This window comes from Pongo pygmaeus, chromosome 20 (assembly GCF_028885625.2).
Source record: "Pongo pygmaeus isolate AG05252 chromosome 20, NHGRI_mPonPyg2-v2.0_pri, whole genome shotgun sequence".
NCBI lineage: Eukaryota > Metazoa > Chordata > Mammalia > Primates > Hominidae > Pongo > Pongo pygmaeus.
This window is the reverse complement of record NC_072393.2, coordinates 50958150-50981743: the sequence shown is the minus strand read 5'-3', so window position 1 is coordinate 50981743 and position 23594 is coordinate 50958150. Positions and strand designations below refer to the sequence as shown.

Sequence of the window (23594 nt, the reverse complement as noted above, 5' to 3'; positions counted from 1 at the left end):
TCTGTAAAATGGAGAAGTTGGATAGCATGGTTTTCTTTTCTTTTCGTTTTTATTTTTTTTGAGACGGAGTCTTGCTCTGTCGCCCAGGCTGGAGTGCAGTGACAAGATCTCGGCTCACTGCAACCCCTGCCTCCCGGGTTCAAGCGATTCTCCTGCCTCAGTCTCCTGAGTAGCTGGGATTACAGTCTCGCACCACCATGCCCGGCTAATTTTTGTACTTTTAGTAGAGAAGGGGTTTCACCATGTTGGCCAGGCTGGTTTCGAACTCCTGGCCTCAAGTGACCCACCCACCTCAGCCTCCCAAAGTGCTGGGATTACAGGTGTGAGCCACCACGCCTGGCCATGGACATGATTTTAGAGCATGGAGTGTAGAGTCACATAGAGTTGATTTGAATCTCAGCTGTTACTCACTGGCTGTGCAGCCTTGGGCAAGTCACTTACCGTCTCTGAGCTTCCTCTACAAAATGAGGTCTGAGCTCCTACCTCAGGAACTAACATGAGGATTCAGAATCACATAGGTAAACTACTTAGTGCAGGTTCTGACCACGCGACATCTTCCAGAAAGCTTAGTTAATATTATTATTATCTCAAGTCCTCTATTAGCCAGGAAATTATTCAAGTTTCTGCTCAAATAGCAGTTCCTCCCTTACCCCCGACGTGGACTTGCCACCATTCAGGGGCAGCCAGGATGGACCATGTGGGAGCAAATGTGAGAGCAGGAAATTGACTATGTATGTGCTGCCTCGGCCTTTGCACAGGCTGGTCTCTGCCTGAATGCTCTTCCCCCAGTTCTTTGCATGGCGTGACTTCCTCCTCCTCCATCTTCAGTTCCTTGGTCAAATGTCACATCCTAGACAGCTCTTCCCTGACCATTTTATCCAAGAGAGTCCCCTTATCCCCCACTCCAGTCCCTCAAAGTCAGGTGCCTTTGTTTTATCATTTTCTTTTTTTTTTTTTTCAGATGGAGTTTTGCTCTTGTCACCCGGGCTGGAGTGCGATGACACAATCTCAGCTCACCACAACCTCCGCCTCGCGGGTTCAAGTGATGCTCCTGCCTCAGCCTCCCGAGTAGCTGGGATTACAGGCCACCACACCCAGCTAATTTTCGTATTTTTAGTAGATATGAGGTTTTGCCACGTTGGTCAGGCTGGTCTTGAACTCCTGACCTCAGGTGATCCACCCACCTTGGCCTCCCAAAGTGCTGGGATTACAGGCATGAGCCACCACACCCAGGCTGTTTTATCATTTTCATGGCGCTGATGAAGATGTCACATGACCTCACATGACACTGACTCATACCTGTCTCCTATAGACTGGGAGCATTGAAGAATGGGAATAATGTCTGTTTCTCCTCGTTGTATCCCCAGGGTCCAGCATATGTCTGGCCCTTCAAAATGAAGGGGATTTTCTCGCTGGGCACAGTGGCTCATGCCTGTAATCTCAGCACTTTGGGAGGCCGAGGTGGCTGGATCAGTGGAGGTCAGGATTTTGAGACAAGCCTGGCCAATGTGGTGAAACTCCGTTTCTCCAAAAGTACAAAAATCAGCTGGGTGTGGTGGCACATGCCTGGAATCCCAGCTGTTTGAGAGGCTGAGGCAGGAGGACGGCTTGAACCTGGGAGTCGGAGGTTGCAGTAAGCCTAGATCACGCCACCGCACTCCAGTGTAGGCGACAGAATGAGACTCTGCCTCCAAAAACAAAAAGGGAATTTTCCTTCCCATTCTATCTCACTAGTTCTCGTATCCCCACCCTGCTGTTAAATATCATTGACCCCAAGATTTCTTCATAGCCCTTATCACATTTTATAATCCCGTATTTAACTTATTGTTTACGTGTCTGCCTCCTCATCTAGGTAGGGAACCCTAGGGCCAGGCCTGTCCTCAGCACTGCTCAGCACAAGGCCAGGTACAGAACAGGCGCATAATAAATATTTATTGAATGGATGACATCAGAAATAACTCATTTGAAACCAAAGATCTAGGTCTTGGACCAGAAAAGTCTCAGCCTTGGCCAGACGCGGTGGTTCATGCCTGTAAACCCAGTACTTTGGGAGGCCAAGGCAGGCAGATCGCTTGAGGCCAGGAGTTTCAGAACAGCCTGGCCAACATGGCAAAACCCCGTCTCTACTAAAAATACAAAAATTAGTCGGACATGGTGGCATGCGCCTATAATCTCAGCTACTCGGGAGGCTGAGGCAGGAGAATCACTTGAACCTGGGAGGCGGAGGTTGCAGTGAGCCGAGATTGTGACACTACACTCCAGGCTGGGTGACAGAACGAGACTCTGTCTCAAAAAAAAGAAAAGTCTCAGCCTTGTTCCTGCCCAGGACCACTGCTTGGGCAGTGTCTGTCACTGATGCCATCGTCCCTAAACTCGCAGACCTGTTGGGGAACCGGCCTCACTTCTTCCATGGCCAAGCCAGAACTGGGGTCCATCCCAAGATTATATCTCCAGGGAAAGGCCCAGACCCAGCTAACTGGAGCCACTGAGTATTCACAACAACAGGACTATCCCTGCCCTCCAAATCCCGGCAAATGCATATAAGAAAAAATGTCATAATTGGGTTGAGATTCTGCATTTCCTTGGGCAGCACTGAATTTTGGCTGGGGGACTTTATAGACCAGTAGTTCTAGGCATCTCTTGTGAGCTTGCTAAAAATGCAAATAATTTCTCATCCCAAACCTACTGAATCAGAAACTCGAGAGGTGGGGCCTGACATTATGGTTTTTTGTTTTTTTTTCCTGAGACGGAGGCTCTTGCTGTCACCCAGGCTGGAGTGCAGTGGCACAATCCCGGCTCACTGCAACTTCCGCCTCCCAGGCTCAAGTGATTCTCCTGCCTCAGCCTCCCAAGTAGCTGGGATTACAGGTGCCCGCCACCACGCCTGGCTAATTTTTTTTGTATTTTTAGTAGAGATGGGGTTTCAACATATTGGCCAGGCTGGTCTCGAACTCCTGACCTTGTGATCTGCCTGTCTCGACCTCCCAAAGTGCTGGGATTACAGGAGTGAGCCACCACGGCCGGCTGTTTTTTTGTTTGTTTGTTTGAGATGGAGTTTCACTCTTGTTGCCCAGGCTGGAGTGCAATGCCATGATCTCGGCTCACAGCAACCTCCACCTCCCAGGTTCAAGTGATTCTCCTGCCTCAGCCTCCTGAATATTTGGGATTACAGGCATGCGCCACCATGCCCAGCTAATTTTGTATTTTTAGTAGAGACGGTGTTTCTCCATGTTGGTCAGCCTGGTCTCAAACTCCCGACCTCAGGTGGTTCGCCTACCTCGGCCTCCCAAAGTGCTGGGATTACAGGCATGAGCCACCACACCAGGCGACATTATGTTTTAACTAGCGCTCTGGATGATTCTGAGGCACATGGTTTAAGAACCACTGTCTGGCCGGGCACGGTGGCTTCAGCCTGTAATTCCAGCACTTTGGGAGGCCGAGGAGGGAGGATCATTTGAGGTCAGGAGTTCGAGACCAGCCTGACCAACATGGAGAAACCCCATCTCTACTAAAAATACAAAAAATTAGCTGAGCGTGGTGGCGCATGACTGTAATCCCAGCTACTCGGAAGGCTGAGGCAGGAGAATTGCTTGAACCTGAGAGGTGGAGGTTGCAGTGAGCCGAGATCGCACCATTGTACTCCAGCCTGGGCAACGGGAATGAAACTCCGTCTCAAAAAAAAAAAAAAAAAAAAAAAAAAGAACCACTGTCTGGCCAGGCGAGGTGGCTCACACCTGTAATCCCAGCACTTTGGGAGGCTGAGGCGGGCGGATTACCTGAGGTCAGGAGTTCAAGACCAGCCTGGCCAATATGGTGAAACCCCGTCTCTACTAAAGACACAAACAATTAGTGGGGTGTGGTGGCGGGTGCCTGTAATCCCAGCTACTCAGGAGGCTGAGGCAGGAGAATTGCTGAACCCGGGAGGTGGAGATTGCAGTAAGTCAAAATCGCATCACTGTACTCCAGCCTGGGTGACAGAGTGAGACTCTGTCTCAAAAAAAAAAAAAAAAAAAAAAAAAACACAAAAAACAAAAAACAAACACACACACCAAAAATGAACCACTGTTATAGATTGTCTAGTAATAATAATTATTATCGTTATTATTATTATACCACTAACAGTTAACACTTACTGAGCCCTTACTGTGTGCCAGATACTGCTTAGAAAGTGTACCTGTATCAATTCATTGAATACTCTCAATTTCCCTGAAAGAGAGGCACTGTTATTCTGTCCACCTTACAGATGAGGAAAACTGAGGCCTGAACTGAGGAATTGACTTGCAGACATTCACACAGGGAGGGGCGGTGACAGCAGTATGTAAACCCCAGCTCCAAAGCCCGGGATGGCAGTGATTACCTTCTGCTAAGCCACAGTGAATCTCTAAACAAGGCTTCGAGCATGGATAGGTGGTTAGTTTTACCTGTCACGCTCTTTTTTTTCTTTTTGAGACGGAGTCTCGCTCTGTCGCCCAGGCTGGAGTGCAGTGGTGCGATCTTGGCTCACTGCAAGCTCCGCCTCCCGGGTTCACGCCATTCTCCTGCCTCAGCCTCCTGAGTAGCTGGGACTACAGGCGCCCGCCACCACGCCCAGCTAATTTTTTTTGTATTTTTAGTAGAGACGGGGTTTCACCATGCTGGTCAGGCTGGCCTCGAACTACTGACCTCAGGTGATCCGCCCGCCTCGGCCTCCCAAAGTGCTGAGATTACAGGCGTGAGCCACCGCGCCCGGCCACGTGTCACGCTCTTAACAGTCCAAGAGGTAAGAAAACCTAGGGGGCCCATCTCAACTGCCAGGGAGGGATGCATCCTGTCAGGGGAAAGCTGAGGTGGACCTCATGAACCCCCAAACAGAGTCATCTCTGCGGGGTCCTCCCAACCCCATGCTGTATGAGCGAGTGGGCGGGAACTGTGGAGGGCTGCTCACCTGTGCTCCTGGAAACGGCGAGCGAGAGCGAGGAGAGGTCGGGGGACCCTGCAGAGAAGGAGGAACGTCTCAGGAGGTGATAGAGAGCAGCCAGGGGACCAGAGAATCTCCCAAGCAAGCCCCACCCCTTCCTCTCCTAGCCCTTCCCCTCTGGATCAGGCCCCTCGCCCTGATTGCCCCCCTGCGTCTGGCCAGGCTTACCGGCGAAATCATGGACAGGTCCTGGCCTTTAGTTTCTGTGGTGCGCCCCACCTTTCATCACACTCAGGGCCCGCTCCTTTGCTCCCTTAAAGTTGGGCCTGGAGGGGACCCCATCTCAATCTCATTTTAAAAAGTCCCCATTCCGCTGGGCGCAAGGGCTCACGCCTGTAATTCCAGCACTTTGGGAGGCCGAGGCGGGCGGATCACCTGAGGTCAGTAGTTCGAGGCCAGCCTGACCAGCATGGTGAAACCCCGTCTCTACTAAAAATACAAAAATTAGCTGGGTGTGGTGGCGGGCACCTGTAATTCCAGCTACTCGGGGGGCTGAGGCAGGAGAATCACTTGAACTCGGGAGGCAGAGGTTGCAGTAAGCCGAGATCGCGCCACTGCACTCCAGCCTGGGCGACAGAGCGAAACTCCATCTCAAAAGAAAAAAACAAAAAACAAAAAAAACAAAAACATCCTCCTGTCAGGGTCAGACCACTTTTTATTTTTTCAATGTCAAGGCCCCCCTTCTCCGTCTGGAGGCAAGCCCCAGCCCCTCCTCATTCTCTGTGTCAGGCCCCGCCCTGCTTTTTTGGGTAACAGGCCCTTCCCCTCCACTCGGCCAGAGTCAGGCCCCGCCCCTTCCCCTTCTTTCGGCCAACTCAGGCCCCGCCCCCTTCCTGCCCTCACGGCCAGGCCCCGCCCCCTCACCCCTCCGCGTAGAGCCCTGCTTCCTTTTTTGAGTCAGGCCCGGCCCTCTTCTCATAGTCCCGGTCGGATCCCGCCCCTCTTCTCCCTCTCTGGACCTGGCCCCACCCCCATGCCCCCGAAGAGCAGCTTTCGCTCCGCCTTCTCTGAGTCAGGCCACGCCCCCTTCTTTGCCTCAGGGTCAGGCCCCGCCCCCTCTCACTCTACAGCGGGACGCCTCGCTCGAACCTCGGGCCGTACCCCCTCATCACCCTCTGCCTCCTTCCTACGCCCTAATACAGTGTCTCAGGAACCCTCACTCTGTTCCCGCGAAACCCTTGGACTCCCATAGAAACCCCCAGACTACTCCGGGACCGCCAGAATCCCCGCATCTCCAGCCCCGCCCCAGACCCCTCTCCTGAACCTCAGCCCCGCTTACCTAAGGCCCCCAGCTCCGGCGCAGCCGGCGGTCTGGCGACGCGGCGACTCGGCATGGCCCGGCCAGTGGGGACGGACGGCCCAGAGGCTGGCCCAGACCGAAGCATGCACGCGGGCAGGCCGGGCGGCCGGGAGGCACCGTCTGGTGGACGATCGCGGGTCGGGCGAGCGGCGCAAGGGCTGGGGCCGCAGGCCGGGCAGGACGCGCGGCGCCCGGGGCTGCGCGGGGCGCGGGGCCGGGCCGGGCGGGCGGCGGGCGGGGGCGGGGCGGCGGAATTCCCCGGCGCCGCCGGCCTGCGCGCCCATTGGTCTGCACCCCGCCGTGACGTCACGCCTGGGGAACGGGAAAACCCCCGCGCGTCACGTGATCGCGGGGGCGGGGCCGGCCGGGAAAGGGAGGCTGGGCGCTCAGGAGGGGTTGGGCAGGCGTCGCTGCCCATTGCTCTGGACGAGACAATTGAGGCCTGCTTAGGGCCATCACGCCTTACCCATTGAGCAAGCCGGGAAACTGAGCCGCTCACCGCTTTGGTCTCCCAATGGGACTTGAACCTGCCGTTTCTCAGGCTGGAAGGGGAGCTTCAGGATCGAGAGGTTGCCAGGGCTCTACACCTGCCATCCATAATAATATTTCGGAAACCTCCAAGGTCTCTCTATACCTCAGTTTCCTCAACCGTAAGTTGAGGATAAAGATATTTAAGGAACGTTTAAAGCTAGCGTGTCAGCTTCAGAATTTCTGTTTTGTGCGTTGTTGTAACCCCAACGCCTAGACCAGCGCCTGGAACACCGTAGGTGCCCAATAAATGTTTATTGGAGGCCGGGCGCGGTGGTTCATGCCTGTAATCTCAGCATTTTGGGAGGCCGAGGCGGGCATATCACGAGGTCAGGATTTTGAGACCAGCCTGACCAACATGGTGAAATCCCGTCTCTACTAAAAATACAAAAATTAGCTGGGCGAGTTGGTGTGCGCCTGTAATGCCAGCTACTCCAGAGGCTGAGGCAGGAGAATCGCTTGAACGTGGGAGGCGGAGGTTGCAGTGAGCCGAGATCGTGCCACTGCACTCCAGCCTGGGCAACAGAGCGAGACTCTCATCTCAAAAAAAAAAAGAGTTTATTGGATGAATGCATGGATGTTTTATTTATTGGTTTGTTCCTCCCTGCAGCCACTGAAAGTTACCCATAAATAGCCCAGACCACTTTGAGCTCAAAAGCTCAGTAATGCAGTCTGCGAATGGCAGCAGTGTAGCCTCCGTATACATCCTGAGCTGTGTGCCTAAACCCTGAGCTCATCCCTCGCACCAGCGCCAGAAGCATATGATAGGATTATTGCAGAAGAGACTCAGGCTGAAAGAGGGGCAGCCATTTGGCCAGATCACATTCCTAAGCCTCCCATATCCCTGAGAACAACTCGGTGATCTATTAGGTTCTAACTTGGATGCCAGGCACTCTCAGACCACAGATGTAGGGTTTGTTGTCTTTCCTTTGCTTGTATAAAACTTGGGTGTTCTGGCTAGACACAGTGGCTCACACCTGTAACCCCAATACTTTGGGAGGCCGAGGAAGGAGGATTGCTTGAGCCTGGGAGGTTGAGGCTGCAGTCAGCTGTGATCATGCTATTGCACTTCAGCCTGCGTGAGAGTGAGACCTTGTCTCAAAAAGAAAAAGAAATAACTCTGTAAGTTGAATGTTCACAACAATTGTGTGAAGTATATGGTGTTATCTATCCCCACATAGCAGATGAGAAAACTGAAACCCGGTGAAATTAATTTCTCCAAGGCCACACAAATTAATATGACACAAATATTTAAAACATAAAATTCTTAGAACAGGGCCTGGCACATGTGGGTGCTATATACAAATGTGAACATTTTTTTTTGAGGCAGGGTGTCACTCTGTCACCCAGGTTGGAGTGCAGTGGCAGGAACATGGTTCACCATAGCCTCAACCTCCTGGACTAAGGGGATCCTCTCACCTCAGTGTCCAGAGTAGCTGGGACTATAGGCACACACCACCGCATCTGGCTAAGGTTTTCTTTTCTTTTCTTTCTTTTTTTTTTGAGAGATGGAGTCTCGCTCTGTTGCCCAGGCTGCAGTGCAGTGGTGCAATCTCAGCTCACTGCAATCTCTGCCTCTTGGGTTCAAGCGATGCTCCTGCCTCAGCTTCCCAAGTAGCTGGGACTACAGGCATGAGCCACTGCACCCAGCCTGTTTTCTATTTTTGTAGAGAGAGGATCTGTTGCTCAGGCTGAGCCAGTGCACCTGGCCAAAGGGCAACTAACTATTAACATCATCTTATTTAATCCTCATGACTGTCCTATTATTAGACCCACTTTACAGATGGGAAACTGAAGCTCAGAGAGATGAAGTCAGTTGCCTGAGGCCACACAGCTGGTGAGCTAGGACCACAGGTGTGCACCACCATGCCTGGCCTAATTTTTGTGTTTTTAGCAGAGATGAGGTTTCACCATGTTGCCCAAGCTGGTCTCAAACTCCTGGGCTCAAGCGATCTGCCCACCTCAGCCTTCCAAAGTGCCAAGACTACATTTCTTTCTTTTTTTTTTTTTTAGTAGAGATGGGGTTTCACCATGTTGGCCAGCTGGTCTTGAACTCCTGACCTCAGGAGATCCGCCTGTCTTGGCCTCTCAAAGTGATGGGATTACAGTCGTGAGCCACCATGCCCAGCGTATTTCTTTCTTTTTTTTTTTTTTTTCTTGAGAGGGAGACTTGCTCTGCCACCCAGGCTGGAGTGCGGTGGCACGATCTCGGCTCACTGCAAACTCCTACTCCCGGGTTCACGCCATTCTGCTGCCTCAGCCTCCTGAGTAGGTGGGACTACAGGCACCCGCCACCACGCCTGGCTAATTTTTTGTATTTTTAGTAGAGACGGGGGTTTCACCGTGTTAGCCAGGATGGTTTCGATCTCCTGACCTTGTGATCCGCCCGCCTCTGCCTCCCAAAGTGCTGGGATTACAGGTGTGAGCCACCGCGCCCGGCCTTCTTTCTTTTATTTAAGACATGGGATTTTGCTGTTGCCCAGGCTGATCTTGACCTCCTAGCCTCAAGTGATCCTTCTGCCTGAACCTCCCAAAGCGCTGGGATTACAGGCGTGAGCCACTGTGCCTGGCTCTTCAATGTACAGTTATTACACACAGCGTAACAGTGTCAAGCACTGCTCTGAAAGCTAGGGACATAGCAAGGCACACAGCAGACAAAAAGCCGTTGCCATCAAGGAAATCCAACTGAGGAGACAGATGGAAAACAGATAAGCAAATACATATCTGATGGTGATGGCAGTATTACAGGATAGAGCAGAATAAAGAGAATGAGTTTGGAGGATAGTTTGGGTTAGGAAGATCAGGGTCTGAGAGGTGCCATTTGAACAGGGAGTCAAAGGAGGTGAGGGATTCTTGTGGATATCTGGGGGAGAGTGTTCAAAGCACAGGGGCTAGCACGTGCAAAGGCCCTGTGGTAGGAACATGCATGGCATGCTTAAGGAATAGCAAGAAGGCTGGTGCAGAGTGACTGACAGGAAAGAGGTGGAGATGAGGGCAGAGTGATGGACCAGTAAGGTGACGAGGACACTGAATAATATTAAATATAATGGATGAAGCCAACCACATGCAGCACTTACACTAGCGCTTGGCTTATGATAAGGATGACAAATAGCAGCTCCAGTTGTTATAGGACCAGAAGCTCTCCTGATTCCTCTCTGCCCCTTGCCAATGCCAGGCCTCAAAAATGTTTGTTGAGGCTGGGTGCAGTGGCTCATGCCTGTAATCCCAGCACTTTGGGAGGCCAAAGCAGGTGGATCACCTGAGGTCAGGAGCTCAAGATCAGCCTGGCCAACGTGGTGAAACCCCGTCTCTACTAAAAATACAAAACTAGCCGGGCATGGTGGCATGTGTGCCTCTAGTCCCAGCTACTAAGGAGGCTGAGGCAGGACAATCGCTTGAACCCAGGAAGCGGAGGCTGCAGTGAGCCGAGATCATGCACTCCAGCCTAGGTGACAGAATGAGACTGTCTCAAAAAAAAAAAAAAGTTTGCTGAGTGACTAAAAGGACATGTCAGGGCCGGGCACGGTGGCTCACGTCTGTAAGCCCAGCACTTTGGGAGGCTGAGGCAGGCAGATCACTTGAGGTCCGGAGTTCAAGACCAACCTGGCCAACATGGTGAAACCCCATGTCTACTAAAAATACAAAAATTAGCTGGTGTGGTGGCGGACACCTATAATCCCAGCTACTCAGGAAGGTGAGGCAGGAGAATCACTTGAACCCGGGAGGCGGAGGTTGCAGTGAACTGAGATCGTGCCACTGCACTCACTCCAGCCTGGGTGACAGTGACTCCATCTCAAAAAAAAAAAAAAAAAAGTAAATAAAAAGGGGGCCAGGCACGGTGGCTCACATCTGTAATCCCAGCACTTTGTGAGGCTGAGGCGGGTAGATCACGAGGTCAGGAGTTTGAGACCAGCCTGACCAACATGGTAAAACACCATCTCTACTAAAAATACAAAAATTAGCTGGACGTGGTGGCGCACTCCTGTAATCCCAGCTACTCAGGAGGCGGAGGTAGAAGAATTGCTTGAACCTGGGAGGCAGAGCTTACAGTGAGCCGAGATCGCGCCACTGCACTCCAGTTTGGGCGACAGAGCAAGACTTTGTCTCAATAAATAAATAAATAAATAAAAAGGATAGCCAGGCGCCATGGCTCATGCCTGTAATCCCAGCACTGAGGGAGGCTGAGGCAGGCAGATCACTTGAGGTCAGGAGTTTGAGACCAGCCTGACCAATATGGTGAAATGTGAAACCCTGTCTCTACTAAAACTACAAAAGTTAGCCGGGCTTGGTAGTGGGTGCCTGTAGTCCCAGCTACTCAGGAGGCTGAGACAGAAGAACTGCTTGAACTTGAGAGGCGAAGGTTGCAGTGAGCTGAGATTGTGCCACTGCACTCCACCCTGAGCAACAGAGCGAGACTCCGTCTCAAGAAAAAAAAAAAAAAGTAAATAAATAAAAATTAAAATTAAAAAAGACATGTCAGATATCCTCAGTGCTCAGGATTTCTGCTGGGCTGTGAGCCCCGTGATGGCAGGTCTGTGTCTGTCTTGGTCCTGGCTGTACACACAAAACACCCCAGCACACAGCACTACCCAGGGGCAGGGTTCAGCTGTTACATTTGTTGACTGCTTGTCACAGTCTCCAGTGTCTGAATATGAGCCCCACCGCGGTCCACACTTCTGGATGTGTCCATGTGTCTGGGAAAGTGAATGTTGGGGTTGTTCAACATGCACTCATTAAATATTCCTGGCGTGGCTTCTCTGTGTCTGGCCCTATGCTGGGGACACAGCAGTGATCAAGACAGGTCTGGCTATGTCCTGACGGGGCTCCATCCAGTGGAAGAGACCAACCTGTCCCCAGTGATGACTCATAGTGGGCAGGGCTGCCATGAGAGACCCCAGAGAACTTGGCAGTCAGGGAGGGCTTCCTACAGGAGTGAGCATTGGAGCCACAGCTTGAAGGACACATGGGTAAGATAAAGAAGGATGAGCCAGCTCTGATGGCTCAGGCCTGTAATCCCAGCACTCTGGGAGGCCCAGATGGGAGGACTGCTTGAGGCCAGGAGTTTGAAACCAGTTTTGGCAACATCAAGAGACCCCAACTCTACAAAAAATTTAAAAATTATGCAGGCGGCCAGGTGCAGTGGGTCACACTTGTAATCCCAGCACTTTGAGAGACCGAGGCAGGTGGATCAAGAGGTCAGGAGTTCGAGACCAGGCTGGCCAAGATGGTGAAACCCTGTCTCTACTAAAAATACAAAAATTAGCCGGGCATGGTGGCAGGTGCCTGTAATCCCAGCTACTCAGGAGGCTGAGGCAGGAGAATCGCTTGAACCCGGGAGGTGGAGGTTGCAGTGAGCCAAGATCATGCCACTGCACTCCAGCCTGGGCAACAAGAGCGAGACTCCATCTCAAAAAATAATAATAAATAAAAATACAAAATAAATAAATAAATAAATAAAAAATTACGCAGGCATAGTGGCACTTGCCTGTGGTCCTAGGTAGTTGGGAGGCTGAGGCAGGAGGATCACTTGTGCCAGCAGGTCAAGGCTGCAGGGCTGTGATTGTGCCACTGCACTCCAGCCTGGAGGACAACGCAAGACTTTGTCTCAAAGAAAAAAAAAAAAGTGGACAGGGGTTGTGTGCCTGGGGGCAGGATCCAGGTAGGGGGAAGACCAGGCTGGATGCAGGGGTTAAGTGTCCCCATCACCAAGGTCTCAGTCCCTAGTAAGGAGCCTGCGCTTTCTCCTGAAGTCACTGTGCAGCCACAGTAGGTTCTGAGCAAGGGCTGGGCAGGGTCAGGTTTGTGCTTTAGTAGAATAAACTATAAAGTTACCTGTAGCTGGGCTGGGCGTGGTGGCTCATGTCTGTAATCCCAGCACTTTGGGAGGCTGAGGTGGGCAGATTGCTTGAGGTCAAGACCAGCCTGGACAACATGGCGAAACCCCGTCTCTACTAAAAATACAAAAAATTAGCCAAGCGTGGTGGTGCATGCCTGTAATCCTAGCTACTCAGGAGGCTGAGACAGGAGAATCACTTGAACCCAGGAGGCAGAGGTTGCAGTGAGCTGAGATCCTACCACTACACTACAGCCTGGGCAACAGAGCGAGACTCTGTCTCAAAGAAAAAGAAAAGTTCCCTCTAGCTGTTAGCTAGAGTGTGAATGGGATGTGGGGAGGGCAGGACTGGGACAGGGGACCAGACAGAACACTGAGCAAGAACACCACAGGGTAAGGAGGGGCATGGAGCAGGTGGAGCAGGTGGTCCCAATGAAGAGGTGAGACCCCCAGGGAGTCGTGGGGGTAGCTGATGGGCCTTGTCAAAGGCTTGGGCGTGGAGCTGTGAGAGGAAGAAGAGCCAGGGGTGATGAGGCTAGGGAGTCCAGGTGGCTGGAGAGACCACCAGTCTCAAGGGTCTGCCGAGCCCTGTACCTCCAGGGTTCCTAGGAGCCCATAGTCAGGCCATGGTGCAGAGCCTGGGGTTCCTCCAAGGGCACCGGGGATCCATGGAATGGTATAGAGTTGGGGGGTGGGTAATGGAGACCCATGGCTGCCCTGAGGGATGGGAGGCTGTCATGGCCTGTGGGCCTGTGGTGTGGGGCTCCAAGGGCGCCATCATCTCCCTGGGGCCTCATGGTTCTCCTGACTGGCTCTGCAATATGGGGTGGCAGCTGGAGCCTGAAGGAACCTGGTGTGGTCCTCAGCATTGGGCCCCCTATCCCAGAAGTGTTGCTGAGACCACCCCCCAAAACAGTAAACCTGGGAATGTAGGGTCCCCACCCCTCAGAACACAGCTCACCTATCCAGTGGGCGAAGGGCCCCAGCACCAGGGGCTGGGATGGGAAGTCCAACTCATGCCACCTCTGGAGGGCATGGCTGGTCGTCGGCACAGGCAGCCCCGGGGATGTGATATGACACCCCAACACTCATGGAGTGCTACAGCCAGACAGCCAGGTGCCACTCAGGCCTGCTGAGCCTTCACCCCCATGCCCTCCACCAGTGCTCCAGCCAGGTGCCACTCAGGCCGGCTGAGCCTTCACTCCCATGCTCCCCAAAATTGGGAGTGAGTGGGTGTCAGCACAAAAAGTCAAGGGCACACATTTAGCGTGCCCCAACTGCTGTGCTGAGGCCTCAGGGTGGCAGGTGCTCATGGCGACCCGGCTGAAAGCTGTACTTGGCCCTGCCTGGTGGCGCCGGGTTAGGAGACATTCAGCGGGCACATGGGAGGCTCCAGCCTGCACCCAGCAGGGGCAGCTGGCAGGAAAGGGTACAGGGCAGTGAGCTCCCTGCAAGCAGCTTCCCCGGGAATCTGACATGAGGCCAGTTAATGAAATCTCAGAGGGCTGGTGGGAGGGCGAGAAGTGAGGAAGAGGCCTGGCCTGGCAGGTATGGCTTTTTTTTTTTTTTTGAGATGGAATCTTGCTCTGTTGCCCAGGCTGGAGTGCAGTGTGTGATCTGGGCTCACTGCAACCTCTGCCTCCCGAGTTCAAATGATTCTCCTGCCTCAGCCTCTCGAGTATCTGTGATTACAGGTGCCTGCCACCATTCCCAATTAATTTTTGTATTTTTAATAGAGACAGGGTTTCAATATGTTGGCCAGGCTGGTCCCAAACTCCTGACCTCAAGTGATCCATCCACTTCGGCCTCCCAAAGTGTTGGGATTATAGGCGTGAGCCACCGCGCCCGGCCAGGTATGGCTCTTGGCACAAGGTCACAATCCCCACCTTTACACGTCCCGTACCCTGCAGGTCACTCTCCCGGACCCAGGAGAGCCACCTCATCCCTGCTTGAAACTGTTCTCCAAGGCAACAGAGGAAGGAAGGCACGAGGAGAAGGGGCAGTGCTGAGTTTAAGTTAAACACCCATATGAATTTATTAAATCCAGACTGTGTTAAAGGGCGGCGGTCTAGGAGGGGGAGTGTGGTAGGGGGACGAGGGACAAGATGATGAATGGCCATGGGCATCCCGTAGGGGGGCCCGGCCCCGCCCCCGCCCAACCCACCCCCTTGGCAACGCCGCGTCGGCTTCACCATGATTCCCAGTGGTGCTGGGCTGGCAGGGCGAGATGGCTGGAAACACAGAGGGACAGAGGGACAGACGGCGCCTCCACAAACAAGCCCTGGCCTGCCCCGGCCCCTACGTCACACGCTGGGCCCTGACCTGAGGCGGGCCTCCCGCCGCCCCGGCCTGATCTGTCCAGGGAAAGGGCAACAGGGAGGAGAGGCGAGGGGGCCGGGGCGCAGGGGTAGTGGTCGCCAGGAGCCGGAGCAGGCGAGGACCAGTCGCGACTAATCCTTTTTCTTGTCCTCTGCTGGCTTTGGAGGGGCTTCCTGGGGCTCGCTGGCAGAGCTGGCCCCCTGGGTGGGCTTGGTGGGCAGGGACGTGGAGGCCTCCTCCCTGGCGGCGGTGGTCGTGGTGGGTGCAGGTGTGGGCGTGAGGGCCCCTGCTGCTGTGGGAACCTCGGCCACGGGGGCAGCAGCTGTGGGGTCTTCTCCACTCATGCCAAACTCGTTGACTCGGGTGGGGTCGACGCGGTAGATCCACCGTTGGTAGAGGTAGATGAAGAAAACCACATCTGGAGAGGGGTGGGAGGTAGTGTGAGGTTGGGCTGGCCCGTCCACAGCCAGCTGGGCCTGGGTGAAGAGGGCGTGATGCAAGGGCGGGGCCGAGCCCCCTCAGACTGAACACCCCACCTGGGGCCATGGCACCCCCTCAGACCTGGTCCCTAAAGACTGCCTCGGGGCCCTGTTCTGGTGGGAGCCCCCACCTGCCCACCGGGCCTCACCGTCCCGCAGGCAGCCGATCCGGTACATAACGGGCATCTTGATGACAAAGGCGAACAGGTCGTCGATGAATGTGTTGAGGGCCTTGTAGGTGAGCATGCGCCAGGGAAGGTGGGCCACGGACTTGAGCTTGTAGTTGATGAAGAGCTGGGGCGTCATGGTGATGAAGCCTGCAGTGAGAGCACCCATGAGCGGAGGGACGTCCTCTACCACCTTTCCCCTGTGCACTCTGCACTGGCCATACCAGCCCCCTTACCACTTCCTACACCTGGGCACACTCTACCACTTCCTACACCTGGGCACACTCTACCACTTCCTACACCTGGGCACACTCTACCACTTCCTACACCTGGGCACACTCTACCAGCGGCCTCTGCACTGGTGGGGCCTTCTGTCACATCCGCACAGCTCCCTCCCTGGATACTTGAGGCCTCGGTTTAAATGTCCTGTCCTCAGAGGGGCCCCCCGACCCCTATTAATGTGCATCCCCCCACCACTCTGCCCTTCACAGTACTCATTATTGGCTGTGATTCACCTGGTCTTTTGTTTTTTGAGACAGGGTCTCACTCTGTCACCCAGGCTGGAGTGCAGTGGCATAATCATGGCTCACTGCAGCTTCAACCTCCCAGACTCAAGTGATCCTCCCACCTCAGCCTCCCAGGTAGCTGGGACTACAGGCACGCACCACCACTCCCCAATAATTTCTGTGTTTTTTGTAGAGATCAGGTCTTGCCATGTTGCCCAGGCTGGTCACGAATTCCTGGGCTCAAGTGATCCTCCTGCCTTGGCCTCCCAAAGCATTGGGATAACAGGTGTGAGCCACTGCACCTGGCCCTACTTGTTTACTTGTTCCCAAGACACAAAGGTCCCCTGAGAATGAGGACTGAAGAGTTCTGTTCATGTCCTCCCTAAAGTCCTCTCTGTCCCCAGATGGGGCCACGTATGCCCTCAGGCCTCCCTATATCCCAGCTCTGCCCACCTTAGGTTGTCCCTGTCTGGGGATGGGTCTGTCTCCTACACTGGGCTGTGAGCCCTGCCCAGCATGGGGCCTGCTCTCTCCTGGGGTGGCCGGGCCGCTCACCAAAGGTCAGCAGGAAGCCGTAGAGCATGCTGAGCACCCAGGAGTACCAGCCCTTGTGCTCCAGGTACAGAAGACTGTAGACGGCATAGCAGCCCAGGAGCGGGAAGAGGATCCAGGACAGGTACCGGAACGCCATCTGTGGGGCCACAGGGTGGGGCTGTCAGCCAGCTCCTCGGCTCTGCCTGGCAGCCCTGCTCCCCACCCTCACCCACCACACCTGGTCTGGCAGGCCAGGCAGGGGGAATTTCCAGGTAGCCCTGGGGACTCTGGACTCGCCCAGGAAGCAGTTATGGCAGGTGGGGGACACAGAGGATGTGGCACAGGCCGTAAAGCATGGGTCCAGCAGACAGATGACCGGCCCCGGGTGCCTCAGGGGTACGTGGGTACCTGGAGACCACCCCCAGGGGCCCACTGTGAAGGACACTCACATCATCATACACTTTGGTTGAGGACTCGATATACGTGGATTTGTCCTTGAAGGATAGGCGGGGGAAGATCCCTGCCACCCTGTGCTCCCGGTCCAGCTGTGCATGAGGTGGGCGCCATGGTCAGTTGCTACGCTGGCTCCCACCCTACAAGCCAGAACCAGCCCCTGCCCTTCCCCACCGTTCCCAGTTCCCCTGCCCCATGTGTGACCCAAAAAATCCCCTGGTGAGAAAATCCCCTCAGTCCTGGGAGTGAGGCACTTGCTGGGAATCCCCCGGGGGCCAGCTCCAGGGTCCAGCTGGGCCACACTACCCCCTCCCAACCCCTGCAGCTCCCGAGACAGCACGGCGCCCCAGCCTTACCCGGACATCCATGACCTTGGTGATCTTCCAGAGGTCGATGAGGACCCCGATGAAGACGCTGACCTGGACCACGAAGTTGGTCTCGTTGTCCAGGATGTAGAGGAGGACCACGAATGACTGGAAAACGCCGAAGAAGACGGAGCGCACGGACAGGCCCTCCAGGGACTGCCGGCTGTTCCAGAACTGGATGTCTGTGCGCAGGGGGTAGGGGGGAACCAGGAGGCTGAGGAGGTGCTGAGACCCTACTGCAGCTCCCTCAGGCCCCCTTGACCTGCATCCTCCTCACACTCTGGGGTGGGGCTGGGTCCTCAGGAGGGGTGCTGAACGAGACCCCTCTCTCCCAGGAAGGCTCTCTCATTCATTGGGTGGCCCCCAGAGCACCAGACAGGCAGCACCCCTGGAGCCCTCCTATAGGACGTCAGCACCCAGCACCCCAAGGTGCAGTCCCTTGACTGATGGTGACGGTGACTGGTACCATGGACGGGGCTCACCACGTGCCAGGTGCTAAGGGCTGGTCAGGGAAGCTGCTTCCCTGAGGCCAAACAGCCTGGCATGGCAGCATCTGAAGGGACGCCAGATCTGTGCCGCACCGTGGTGCCAGCCCGCCCTCCCTGGGAAGGAAGATCTGTGGCATGCACTTCAAGACCACCTCCTCCAGGCCCCCGCCGACACGAGGAAGGAACTGGCTCACAGACATGCTCAGGAAACTGACAAGGACCCTGGGCTCCAGTCTGGAGCTCCTTCCAGTGCTCCGCCTAGATGCTGCCAAGGATCCTTGTCAGCGAGCTCCTCTCTGAGCCCTGGTCTCACCATGGACACCCCTCTCTTGACCCTGCCCAGCTGAGCATCTAACGGCAGCCACAGGAGGCTGAGCCACCACGTCTGTAGCACAGTGGTGGAGCCAGGTCTGCAGTCATGCAGGGTCAGGGCCAGCTCTGCACTCAGGGAGTGAGGGCTGTGAATTCTGGTCCATCTGCACCCTACCCCATCCCAGAGCTCCCCCACATCCCAGAGCTCTGGCACACTCCATAGGCTCATCCCATCCACCCCTGCCCATCAGACTGACCCCCGTCCCAACTAAGAAGAATGGGTCTGGAGACAAGGTTCTGGTGGGTTCTGGTGGGAGCAGTTGGGCCCAAGCCCCTCCTTAGACCAGGGAGGCCACACAGCACTGGTGCCAAGTGAGGCCTGCGCCCCCTGCTGTATGACACTGGGGAGGAACAGCCTTCTTGTGCCTCGTTTCTCACTGGACCCCAGCCAAGCCAGCTCCCAGGCAGAAGGGTCCCATCTCTCAGCGACAGCTGGTAGATGGCTGGCTGGGGTCGGCACCAGCTCCTGTGCCTGTATGACACTGCATTCTTCCAGATGGTAGTTCTCAATAACGGCAAGAACGTCCTTTTTTTTGGAACAGGGTCTCACTCTGTTGCCTAGGCTGGAGTTCAGTGGTGTGATCGCGGCTCACGGCAGCCTTGACCTTTCAGGCCCAAGCCTCCTGAGTAGCTGAGACCACAGGCACGCGCTGCCATGCCCAGCTAATTCTTAAAAAAAATTATGTAGAAACGAATCTCGCTTTGTTGCCCAGGCTGGTCTCAAACTCCTGGGCTCAGGCGATCCTCCCACCTTGGCCTCCCAAAGCGCTGGGATTACAGGCGAGAGCCACCGTCAGGCCGGCAATAGTGTCTTAATACCAGGACTACTACTACTCATTCCTCCTGCCGCCTGCGGGAGCTACAGGGCCGCAGGCCACTCCTTCAGAATGGGGTGCTCTGGGCAAGGAAGAAGTGGCCTGCAGGGCCTAGAAGATGAGAGTTGGGGCTGGAACCATCTGCCCCTTAGGAACTGTGTGACTGGGCAAGTGACATCCCTGAGCCTCTGGCTCCCACAGGGCTCAAGGAGCTACCTGGGGAGGGTACCCAGGACAGTGCCTGGCATGTGGCTGCTTCTCCTCAAATGCTGGCCATCAGTATGGTCAGCCTTAGAACCTAGGGACCTTTGGGGGACAGTGCTCCTCCTTCCCACTCGGGCAGGCCCCGTCCACTCAGCCCTAAGCGGCCTCCCGCAGCAGGCAGCCTGCCGGGCAGGGTGGCAGGAGCAGCTCCGGGGCTTCCCTGCTCTTGGCTCTGGAGTTCCCCAGCCCTGCTTCCTGGCAGTATTGGCCTGGCCTCTGCCCCACCACCGGGCCAGCCCCTCCCTCAGCTCCACACCCGGTGGGTGGGAATTTCTGGGTTGGGAGTTTTGGGGCCACTGCCCCTCCCCAGCTCACTAGGCCTCTGGAGAGTGGGGCTGAGAGACCCCAGGCAGGGGGAGGACATGTGGGGGAGGGAGGGGAGGAGAAAGGGGGCAGGTCCTGTCCCCCACCCTGCACAGCCTCTCACCAGCCCTGGGGTCCCGTTCCTACCATTCTTGAAGGCCAGAAACTCGAAGACACTGTGAACGATAGACACGATGATGGTGAGCGCCAGCAGGTAGGGGTTGGTCTCCAGCAGGGCCACCTGCAGGGGACACTTGTGAGCACAGCCTGTCCCCACCCAGGAGCACCTTCACTAGCTTTTGTCCCCTGAGGGCTGCCCCTGGGGCCGCCTGTAGAGGGAGGTTGAAGGTGGGCCAGCCAGGAGGAGAATGGGTCAGAGATGGGCAGATGGGGACAGAGAGGAGGGTGACTCACAAAGACAGAAGAGACGGGGAGATGGCACTAGGGGAAGAGGCAGAGGCCAAGGGAGTGCTGCGGGGAGTGGGTGAAGGGACACTGGGAGCCAGGAGCAGAGACCCAACAGTGACGACAGTCCAGGAGGCAAAGCTGAGCCTCACACCACAGACACGGGCTGACGTTTCAGGACCCAGTGAGATGGCAGAGACACGGAGTTGGAGCCCAGGGCCAGGGACACAAGGTCTGGGACAGAAGGAGGAAGGGACGGGTCCGGACCCAAAGGGTCCAACACAACAGCCTGGGGAGAGGACCCCCAGTCATCTAGGGCTGGAGGGCCGGGTGCCCACTTCCTTTCACTGTGGAGAAGGGACCTGGGAGGTTGTGAAACTGTGGGCAGAGGAGTACCAGGCGGGAGGTCCCACAGCCCAGGCCTGGCGCACTTCCTCTTGGCCTCTTGCGCCCAGGAAGGCACCGGGAAGTCCCGCCCACCCCGGCAGCACTCACCTTCACCGAGTCCTGCTCCTCATCTGACTGCTCGTACAACTCATCGCCCAGGAAGTTCCAGGGCGACTTGGTGCTCTGGGCGGCATAAAGCTGCCAGCGCCAAAGCGAGAGCGGGCAGAAGGAGACACGGAGCGGCAGGCTGGCCAGGCTCTCATTGATGGGGTAGTAGTCCTTCTGCAGGTTCCAGTAGTCATTGAAGTAGATGATGGGATAGTAGTCACCGCTCACGGCGTCGAACTTCACATCTGCAGCATGTGGGGACAGGGGCACTGTTTGGCCCGGGCAGGAGGCCAGGGTACACACAGGCCTCAGATGTCTGGAGGGACCCAACAGGGCCCCTCTACAGAGACTGGAGGACGGGGGACATTTCTAGGCCACACCATGAGGAGCTAAAGGGCGCCTTGACCTCAGCAGAGGGGACCAGGGGCAAAGGGCAGGCAGGTCCTCACTGAAGGGGGCAGCTGTGGCTCAGCTCCAGCCCACGGCTGCCTCGTGGGTGACCATGTAACCCAGTTTTATAAAATAAGCCAGAAATTGTGGCTTTTAAGTGATACTGTCTCAATTTCAAAAGTTGGCAAGTGATAGACATTTTTTGAAAACAGTTTGTGGGCTGGATGGGACTTGACTATAGACCGATGCTGGCGTGTGGAAGTCAGTCCTGGGGTCCCCAGGGGTGGTGGTGTGGGAGAGGGAGAGGACATGAGAAGGGGATAGGACAGGGTGGGGAGCTTGGGAGGGTGGAGCCCTGGAAAGCTCTCTCAGGGGGACGGGGCCAGAAGACAAGGAGATGGGCCCCGAGCACCCTCCCAGAGGCCTCTGCAAGCAGCTGGCAGGGCTGGGGAGCTTACATTGATCCAGGGGAGGGGGCACACTGCCCTTCACCCATGGCGTGTGGTCGTCCACGATGTTGATGGTGATGTTGGGGTGCCAATGGGAGATCACCTCCACGGGCCCATAGTCCTCAGCCCTCTGAGGCAACATGGGGGGAAGGACCTCAGAGGCAGGTGGAGGTGCTCAGGGACTATCAGTCTCTGCACACTTCCTCCCAAGGGTTCCCATGAAAATCTTAATCTTTGCTTTCTTTTTTTTTTGAGATGGGGTCTCACTATGTTGCCCAAGCTGGTCTCAAATTCCTGGGCTCAAGCACGATCCTCCCACCTTGGCCTCCCAAAATGCTGGGATTAGAGGCGTGGGCCACCACGGACAGCCTCTTTTCTTTCTTTTTTCTCTTTTTTGGAAGAGATGGGGTCTCACTATGCTGCCTGGGCTGATCTTGAACTTCCAGGCTCAAGTGATCCTTCTGCTTCAGCCTCCCAAAGGGCTGGGATTACAGGCATGAGCCATCTCCCCTGACAACCTTGGCAGCAGAGCATCAGCCACCACAGCAACTGCTGGCAGAGGGCTCTCCTCCCTAGGCTTAGAGATTCTGCCACCCAGGACCCTTCCGGCCACCGACAGGATCCTCCCACCCCACATGTAGAAAACCGAGGTAGAGGTAGAGGCAGGGCTGGCATCCTAGACCAGGCTGCGAAGCCCAGCCTCACGACAGCAGGCTCCACACACTCTTGCACGGTGGCCTCACCCCCATGAGCAGGGACGACCCCTCCCACACAGGACCACCCGTGGAGAGAGGAAGTTTCTTAGTGCCCACTGCAGGTTAACCACAGATTAACTGCTCGGCTCCCCAGCCCACCAGGAGTGACAGCAACTATTAATCCTGCAGTTCCTACTAAAGCCATATTCTCGTGTGTGTGCTTGGTGCCAGGCTAAGCTTGGGCTCTGGGGCCTGGCTGTGTGGGTGAGAGTCCCTGGCCTGCCACTTCCTGGCTGTGAGACTGAGCAAGTGTCCTCATGTGAGAATGGGACAGTGATGCAGACCCCTCCCAGGCTGGCGAGAGGCTCAGGTAACCTTGTCTGGAATCCTCCTCACTCCTTGAGAGACAGCTGCCTCCTGACCCCATTTCCCAGAGGAGGAGCCCAGTGCTCAGGGAGGGGAGGTGGTGTGACCGAGCCGGCACGGTGGTTCAGTGGTGGTGACAGATGACAGCCCCAGTGGTCTGGTACGAGCTGTGAATGGCCTGGCTTGGTCCCTATAGGCCCTGACAACCCTGCCCGTTTACCTTGATCATTTCTGGGTCTGCTTCTGTCTCTCCTGTCAGCAGGTTCTTGGTTTTCTGAAATCGTCTGCGCTTGTATTTGTTGATCACTGTGGTTGGGAGGTGGGAAAGGAGGGGACGTGAGACCTGCCAGCACCTGCAGCCTCCAGAGCCCGGATCCCTGCCCACCAGCAATGGCTCACGGTCTCCTGGCATCCACCTTGCACTCACCTGCTGAGATCAACGTGACCTGGAACGCCAGAACTGCCTCCCCAAATCTCAACCAATCCCAGTTCCTCATGATCATGGGGACGCCACCATCACCAAATGCCCCAGGCAGAAACCCCAGCTCAGTAGGGCACTGTAATCCCAGCACTTTGGGAGGCTGGGGCGGGCAGATCCCCTGAGGTCAGGAGTTAGAGACCAGCCTGGCCAACATGGTGAAACCCCTGTCTCTAATAAAAATACAAAAATCAGCCGGATGTGGTGGCGGGTGCCTGTAATCCCAGCTACTCGGAAGGCTGAGGCAGGAGAATAGCTTGAACTAGGGAGGCAGAGGTTACAGGAAGCTGAGATCGCACTGTTGCACTCCAGCCTGGGCAACAAGAGCGAAACTCCGTTTCAAAAAGAAAAAAGAAAAAAACAAATAAATAAATAAAAACAAGTGACTGATCATGGCATCCCACAGCTTTGGAACCCCAGACACTCACCATAGCCCCGGTGACCTCTCAACCCTCACCACCTTCCACTTCTCAAACATGCCAACCTGGGGCCTTCGGGCGTGCTACCCCGTGTCCCAGGAACCCATGCCCTGACACAATCTTCATGGCCTGGCTCTTCCGTGGCATTCAAGTCCCTGGCAGAATGTCCTTCTTCCACAGGGCTTCCCTGGTCACCCCACTGAATGAGCCTATG

The 23594-nt window shown here is 55.5% G+C and overlaps 2 protein-coding genes across 6 annotated transcripts in view; both read right to left on the bottom strand.

Annotated features, from left to right (window-relative positions):
• Nucleotides 1-6480, bottom strand: part of RELB (RELB proto-oncogene, NF-kB subunit) — a 38201-nt gene extending 31721 nt beyond the window's left edge. For both annotated transcript variants that reach the window (XM_054463644.2, XM_054463645.2), the window contains exons 1-2: nucleotides 6237-6480; nucleotides 4925-4972 (exon numbers count right to left, since the gene is read on the bottom strand). In XM_054463644.2, the coding sequence (XP_054319619.1) occupies nucleotides 4925-4972; nucleotides 6237-6342 (154 nt within the window). In that variant the 5' untranslated portion in view covers nucleotides 6343-6480. The remainder of the gene's footprint in view (nucleotides 1-4924; nucleotides 4973-6236) is intronic.
• An 8144-nt stretch (nucleotides 6481-14624) lies between these two features.
• CLPTM1 (CLPTM1 regulator of GABA type A receptor forward trafficking) overlaps nucleotides 14625-23594 on the bottom strand; it is a 38857-nt gene continuing 29887 nt past the window's right edge. For 2 of the 4 annotated variants that reach the window (XM_054463640.2, XM_054463638.2), the window contains exons 6-14: nucleotides 22704-22789; nucleotides 21432-21552; nucleotides 20584-20828; nucleotides 19831-19924; nucleotides 17433-17623; nucleotides 17073-17168; nucleotides 16645-16780; nucleotides 15566-15733; nucleotides 14625-15355 (exon numbers count right to left, since the gene is read on the bottom strand). In XM_054463640.2, the coding sequence (XP_054319615.1) occupies nucleotides 15069-15355; nucleotides 15566-15733; nucleotides 16645-16780; nucleotides 17073-17168; nucleotides 17433-17623; nucleotides 19831-19924; nucleotides 20584-20828; nucleotides 21432-21552; nucleotides 22704-22789 (1424 nt within the window). In that variant the 3' untranslated portion in view covers nucleotides 14625-15068. The remainder of the gene's footprint in view (nucleotides 15356-15565; nucleotides 15734-16644; nucleotides 16781-17072; nucleotides 17169-17432; nucleotides 17624-19830; nucleotides 19925-20583; nucleotides 20829-21431; nucleotides 21553-22703; nucleotides 22790-23594) is intronic. The other 2 variants (XM_054463643.2, XM_054463641.2) reach the window with 1 other exon arrangement.